Consider the following 7,839-nt stretch of genomic DNA (forward strand, 5'->3'; position numbering starts at 1 on the left):
AACTTTCATGATGCATATGCCATTAATTATACTTAAAAATAATTAAATGATATAGTTTATGTGTTTAGAAACTTGAGATTTTGTGCAGGAGGATGTAGGTCAATTATGTGTGGTGCCTGGATTATATTAGATTGACTTAGTGGCTTATATTAGTTTATAGCTTTAATTTTAAAAGTTGTTTGTATTTCGATCATCTCCCTAGCTATATATATATATCATGTTATAAATGATGTAAAACTTAATGCTAAAGTAAAATTTCTATTTTTTTGAGTTGGTTTTCAACAACATAGTGCATATTTCTTGTTTATACTCAATGCCAGGATGTATAAAAATATATATATAAGCTGTGTATTGTAAAACTGAGAAAAACAAAGACTTGCGTGTAAGTTGTTTTTATTGATTTGAAGCGTACAATATAAATAGATAGATGATAGAATATGCAGCTAAAAACAAGGACCATTAAACAACTAATTCTTCTAATGCAGTTCTACTTCTACGTGTCTACATATGCCATTTCTAAAACTTCTCCACGACTATGCATACTAATTCAACATGCACATACTTTAATTATTTTAAAACAATCTATAAGTTTCAAAATAATTCCAACAATCACCCCCTTAGTTTTGAAACTTATTTAGGCAACTCCATTACTCCCAGTAATCTGCGCATTCTTTCAAATTGGATAGTACTGAGAGCTTTGGTCAGGCAATCTGCTCGTTGCATATCACTACTCACATGCTTGACAATGATCTCCTTTCTCTCAACACATTCTCGAATATAATGGTAGCGTTTGTCTATATGTTTACTACGCCCATGAAATGTACAAGATTACTGGACCCATATCTTCACCTGTTAGCTTGCTGAGCAGATTCCTCAGCCAAATAGCTTGACAAGCTGATGTCGTCCCTGCCATAAACTCTGCCTCGCACGAAGACAAGGCCACACACCTTTGTTTCTGTGAGACCCATGTGATGAGGTTATCATTTAAGTAAAATACCATTCCTCTTGTACTCTTCCTGTCATCTGTTTGTCCTCCAAAATCGCTATTCGAGTATCCTGTAAGCATATTGTTTCCAATATCCCTCGAATAAACCACGCCGTAATTAATTGTACCCTTGACGTACCTGAGTATACGCTTTACAGCATTCATATGAAGAACTGTGCGCTTTTCCATTAAACGGCTGACTATCCCCACAGCATAGCCATGTCGAGACATGTATGCACAAGGTAGCGAAGTCCTCCAACCAAGCTTTTGTATTCTGTTGGATCCACCAGTTTCCCGCCTTCGTCCTTAGTCAAATGCTCATTCGGATCCATAGGATATTTATTGGGGTTAAAAGCTTGCATTCCAGCCTTCTCCAATATTTTCTTTGTGTAAGCTGACTGGTTTAGCTCTATACAGTCCTTCATTTGTTGAACCTCCATTCCCAGATAGTACGACAACCTCCCCAAATCATTCATTTCGAACCAATCATTCATCTGTTGTTTAAATTCATTTAGTACCTGTTATTAAGAGATCGTCGACATAGACTCCAACAATGAGAGCTTCAACACCATTACTCCTGATGTACAATGCATGCTCATATGGGTACCTTGAAAAACCTAGATTCTCAAAATACTTGTTTAGTTTAGCATACCAGAAACGTGGTGCTTCACGCAGACCATAAAGAGCCTTAATCAATCTATACACCAAGTGTTCTTGACCTTCTTTAATAAAGCCTTAAGGTTGAGCAACATAAACTTCTTTCTAAATTTCTCTATTTAAAAATGTTGTTTTGACATCCAAGTGGTGAATCTGCCAATCGGTCTTGGTAGCCAATGCCAACAGAAAGCGAACAGTCTTGAGCCTGGTGACCGGAGCAAAAATTTCGTCAAAGTCCACCCCCTGCTCTTGTACGTATCTTTTGGAGACGAGCCTTGTTTTGTATTTTATTATTTCCCCATTAGCATTCCTCTTCAGCTTGTATATCCATTTCAGGCCTATTACCTTGGGATAAGCCGTTAATTCTGTCAGTGTCCATGTCTTATTCTGCTCAATAGACTCCATTTCGCTCAGCATTGCTATAACTCATTAGCTCATCAATTCCCATCAATAGAAGCTCATCATCGAGCTTAATTTCCTATGTCTCATTTTAAATATCAGCAAGAGATTTGTAACGTCGCCGTTTACTGCTACTGTCCGAGCTTGTAGACTCTGAATGGTCTATGTTTACTGTCATCTGTGGTGTCATGGGCATGCTCCCTTTTGTCGATGGAGTCACTGCTTCATTTTCAGACTCCATTCTCGTTTGTTGTGATTGAAAGCTTTCTTCTCCCCCTTTGAATAACAGTTTCTTCACTATACTGAACATCAGGGCCAACTACAACAAACGTGGTCTGTTGATCACGATTTTCCTCCCTATACTGATCCCATGGCCATGTTTTCCTTTCCTCGAACGCCACATCCCTGTTTACAAATATCTTATTGCTTTGAGGATCAAGCAAGCGATATGCCTTTGTTCCTGGTTCATTGCCTTTGTTCGTGGTTCATTTCCAAGATGTATCACTGGTTTGCTCCTGTCATCCAACTTCTTAGTGTGTACCCCTGGGATTTTCATATAAGCCATAAATCCAAAGACACGTACATGGCCTATGTTTGGTTTATCTCCTTTCCATGCCTCATATAGAGTCCTTCCAGTTAGAGATCGTGTGGGTAACCTGTCGAGAATATACATGGAGTGTCTCACAGCTTCTCCCCATAACGTCAAAGGTAGATTCATTTATTTCAGCATACTTCTAGCCATTGCAACCACTGTCCTATTTCTTCGTTCCATCACCCCATTCTGTTGTGGAGAGTAGGGAGCTTTGTAGTGTCTTTCTATTCCGCTTTCCTCACATAATGTTGTAAAATCTTGAGAACAAAATTTTCCTACACGATCAGTTCTGAGAGTCTTTACTCGCTTGTCTGTTCCATTTTCAACATGTGCTTTGAACTTCTTAAATGCATTAAGGGCTTCATCCTTACTTTTTAGAGTATATGACCACATTATTGGACTGAAATCGTCCACCAAAAGAAGAAAATACCTGTTGCCACCAGTTGTTGCCGGAGATATCGGACCACAAAGATCACCATGCACCAATTCAAGCACTTGTTTCGCACAGAATTTGCTTTGAGATGGGAACGATTTTCTGACCTGTTTGGACATCGAACAATCTGTGCACATAGTCTTTGGATTCTCAAACTTCGGCAACCCATGCACCATTTGTGTAGAATGCATAAGTGTCAAAGCTTGAAAATTCATGTGGCCAGTGAATGCCATAACCAAGGTAATTCATCTGTCTTAGAGATTAACAATGCAGGCTTACTGGTTTCTATAGTTATTTTATAAAATCTATTAGGGGATCTTTTCACCTTCATAAGTCATTTTCTTGATTTTTCAAACACCCACAAGTACTCACCATTTAAGACGACTTTGTTTCCAACTTCAGACAATTCTCCAAGACTAATTATGTTATTGCAAAGCAAATGGATATAATTTACCTCTTCGAGGGTGTGTTCTTCCCCATTTTTGCATGCAAAGACCACATGGCTTTTCCCCTTTATTTCAACTGGTGAGCCATTTCCAAACCTCACTTGCCCAGTTACTCCCTCGTCAAGTTCTCTAAACTTTGATCGTAATCCCGTCACTTGATTACTCGCACCATTATCCAAATACCACAGGTTTGAATCAGCACGTTCACCATCGTGCACAAGTTTTGGTACAACCTTTTCTTCATTTAGCAACACCATTTCTTCCCCTTGTTTACTGTGTTTGGCCAATAAGAGTGCTAGCTCGTCATCCTTGATTTGTGCCATGTTTATTTCTTACTTTTGTTCCTTTTCTCTCCCGGTTTTTCGACACTCTGCAGCGAAGTAACCATATATGCCGCAGTTATAGCATTTTACTCTGCTTTTGTCGCGTAACCCACGTCCACCTTCCTTTCAACGATTTCTTTGGCTGGACGACCCCTCTGCACCTCCTCTGCTATTCCGTTTGATCCACTCCTCCCTAGTCAACAGAAGTTTTCCATCACTATTTTCCCATTTTATTTGTAAAAGTTTGGAGATTGTAATATGAGTTTATACCTCTTTTTTCATCTTCAATTCATGATACAGTTTATTTGACCAGTTTCCGAGAAATTATTTTTAGCCAATGTTGGCTATTGATATTCCTTCCCATAAACTATATTGGCTATTGATATGCCTTCCAAGAAACTATATGCAGTAACAGGTTTCGACCATATTGATTTTCTTTTAGAAACATTGTCTAAGGATTTTTTTCACAAATAAATATGTACATATGTACTTATGCTAGATATTAATTAGATATCAGAGATATTAATAGGATTATTTTGGATATCTATCAAGTTGGACTTTTCAAAATTTAAATTTCATGCAATATGCTGTTATTAAATATTAAAGTAAAAATAAGTTGGGAAAAAGATTTTTAATGTATTTTGGAGTTCTAGCTCGAATTCTCTATACTCGAGGCATGTTGGTTTGTTGTGTACTTCCTAGAAACCCTATGATTTTTGTATTAATTTCAATAGTTTATCTGAAGTTGCATTTGAATCATAATAATGAAAATATTCTATTACTTAAGTAATGAAAAGGAAAATAAATAATAATCAGATTATCAGAGGGTTATTTCAAATAAAAATTGATAAATATTGGGGAAATGTTATGATCGGTAGCTATACTGGTAGGCGCAAAAAGAAAAGAAAAGTAAAAAGGAGAAGACATCTTGTTACTTCACCCTATTTTTGGTCAATGACTTTCACATCTGTACTTGTGTTTCAGCTAGTCGAGCAATACTTGGTAGTTCGAGCAGTGAAGATGGGGAGGCCTAATATGCACACAGAGTGGAGTAGCCCACTGGTGCATTCGAGAAGATAACCGTAAATTTAGCACCAAATCGGGGCATAACTTGTGCATGTTCTTCATCTCGGATTCCATCATACTCAGCAATTTGACTTGGTGTTTATGTTAAAAACATCAAAGTACTTTTTAATAGTTTTTTAATAGTTTTTAATAGTTTTTTTCCATTGTGAAAGCATCTTCTGTTCAGCTGGAGGTTCAATATTAAGACGATATATGCACACAGAGTGGAGTAGCCCACTGGTGCATTCTAGAAGATAACCGTAAATTTAGTACCAAATCGGGGCATAACTTGTGCATGTTCTTCATCTCAGATTCCATCATACTCAGCAATTTGACTTGGTGTTTATGTTAAAAAATTTCAAAGTACTTTTTAATAGTTTTTTCCCCGGTTCCCCTATTCCCATGTGAAAGCCCCTAATTTAATTTGAATAAATTAATTTAACTTTTACTTCAAAAGATGATTTTTATATGATTATTGTTAAAATGCAATTAAATGGCTCCAAAAGTTTAACTGTCATGTAAATATATAATATTACAAAAACATAGTAAAAATAATTTTAACCTTGTGATTTGACAGGATTTTGCCCTCTTTGGTATGAAAAACAATGAGATTAAGAAGGTAGTACGTTGAGGGAAATAATTAACGTGCCTCTTTTGTTTTTGATGAATAATTACGGATCTTGTTTTTTAAATTTTGTTGCCAAGTTATTTTGTCTTATTGATTATTTTCGTACGAAAATATATAAAGTAAACTCTCTTTATTTTTGTAGTTTTTGCATATATGTGTATTAATTTAATAATAATAGCAATAATAATAATAATAATAATAATTTTAATTTATTTGCATTATTATATTAATATTAATATTTACTGCTATAGGTGTGATGCAAGAATCATTTAGTAGTTGTTAGGGCTAGAATTCAATGTATCCTATGTTGGGTCGTTTAATCTAAACTTGGGAAGCTGGTTTATTTATTTCTTAGTTGCTATCTTAATTAAACTATCGTGCAAAGTTTGTTTGGATCGTGACGGCGTTGTTGAATAAACGTTAGTTTTTGAGATGATGTAGGACTTTAGTTGTTTAGTTGTTATTTTGTAGGACATTTACTTGCATTATTTTAGTTTAAGTATTGTAGTTCATTATCAAATAAAAAAAGCTGTTCAACGCTATCTTTATCAAAATACACATACAGACACTTAAGTTGCATATCTTTGTGCCAATATTCTGGTATCAGAGCTTTGGTCGTCCAGTTGAAGCCCAAGTACATGCCATAGACACAAACGATGGAGTCGGGGAAGATTAAAGAAGGAACGATCAGCTTGAGTTATCCAATGTTGTCACGAGCAAACTACACAGCATGGGCTATGAAAATGAAAGTATATATGTAGGCCCATGGAGTTTGGGAAGCGATATCACCAAAAGATCCCAAAACGACGGTGGTTGAAGACAAGGTAGATAAAATTGCTCTCGCAGCAATATACCAGGGCATACCAGAAGATGTCTTCTTATCCATTGCAGATAAGGAAACCGCCAAGGAAGCTTGGGATGCAATTAAAGTGACGTGCCAAGGTGCGGAGCGCGTCAAAACGGTGAAAGTACAGACTCTTAAGACGGAGTTCGAGTCTATGATGATGAAGGACACAGAGATTGTAGATCATTTCAGTATGAAACTGACAGGATTGGTCACAAACATTCGGGAATTAGGAGAGGAAGTAGCTGAAAGCTACGTGGTCAAAAAACTATTGCGTGCAGTTCCGTCAAAATTTTTACAATTGCCTCTACTATAGAACAATTTGGCAATCTGGACTCCATGACAGTAGAAGAAAACGTGGGCTCTCTTAAGGCCCATGAAGAACGCCTCAAAGGGCAAGTGGAAACTGGTGGAAATAAGCTATTACTCACCAGGGAGGAATGGATTGAATGAGAAAAAGATAAGAGTAAGCTGCTCCTCACAAGGGAGGAATGGGCCAAGCGTACATACAAAGGCAACAGTGAGAGCTCGCAGAGAACTCGTGGGAAAGATTACAACCGCAACGCACGAGATAAAAGCAAGGTCCGTTGCTTCAACTGTAGTGCCTGCAGGCATTATGCCGCTGAGTGCAAGAAACCGAAGCGAGACAGAGAAGTAAAGGAAGAGGCACATATGGCACAAATATTCGATGAAGAGCCTGCACTATTATTGGTTGAGAGTAAAGAAACCGAGAAAGTAAGTATGTTAATCAACGAGGAACGTGTGAGGCTAAATTTGAATCAAGACGACAAGGGGAAACATGTGGAATCTAACCTATGGTATTTAGACAATGGCGCGAGTAATCACATGACTGGGGAGTACTCAAAATTTGACAAACTAGATGAAAGCATTATGGGTCAAGTAAAATTTGGTGACGCTTCAGTTGTGCAAATCAAGGGTAAGGGTTCAATCACGTTGAGATGCAAAAATGGAGAAGACAGGAAATTAAAAGAGGTATACTACATCCCTTCTTTACGTAGTAATATAATTAGCCTCGGGCAACTTGCTGAAGAGGGGTATAACGTAATGATCAGAGGTGAGTTCTTGTGGGCTCTAGATTTACAAGGTAACCTTCTTATGAAAGTTAAACGATCCATGAATAGACTGTATAAAATGATAATTTACAGTGGCGATGCAAAATTTCTATAGCACGATGCGAAAATGAAAACTGGCTGTGGCATTCACGCCTTAGCCATGTCAATTTCAAGTCCATGAAGCTCATGTCCTCAACCAACATGGTACACGGGATGCCTGCTATCAATCAACCAGATGAAATTTGTACTGGCTGCCTTATGTCAAAACAGACCAGAAAGATGTTCCCAAATCAATCAAAGTTCTCAGCCACCATACCACTTGAATTGGTGCATGGAGATCTCTGTGGTCCAATTACACCTTGCACTCCTGGAGGTAATAAATATATTTTTGTCT

At 37.3% G+C, this 7,839-nt stretch overlaps 1 protein-coding gene across 1 annotated transcript; it reads left to right on the forward strand.

Moving 5' to 3' along the window:
- The first annotated feature begins 4,789 nt into the window (after window positions 1-4,789).
- LOC141674805 (uncharacterized) lies at window positions 4,790-6,688 on the forward strand. The gene is made up of 3 exons (XM_074481509.1): window positions 4,790-4,897; window positions 5,478-5,519; window positions 6,290-6,688. Exons 1-3 carry the CDS (start codon window positions 4,790-4,792, stop codon window positions 6,686-6,688), a joined length of 549 nt encoding a protein of 182 aa, XP_074337610.1.
- Window positions 6,689-7,839: the final 1,151 nt, after the last annotated feature.

Source organism: Apium graveolens, chromosome 7 (genome assembly GCF_009905375.1).
Source record: "Apium graveolens cultivar Ventura chromosome 7, ASM990537v1, whole genome shotgun sequence".
Classification (NCBI taxonomy): Eukaryota; Viridiplantae; Streptophyta; class Magnoliopsida; order Apiales; family Apiaceae; genus Apium; species Apium graveolens.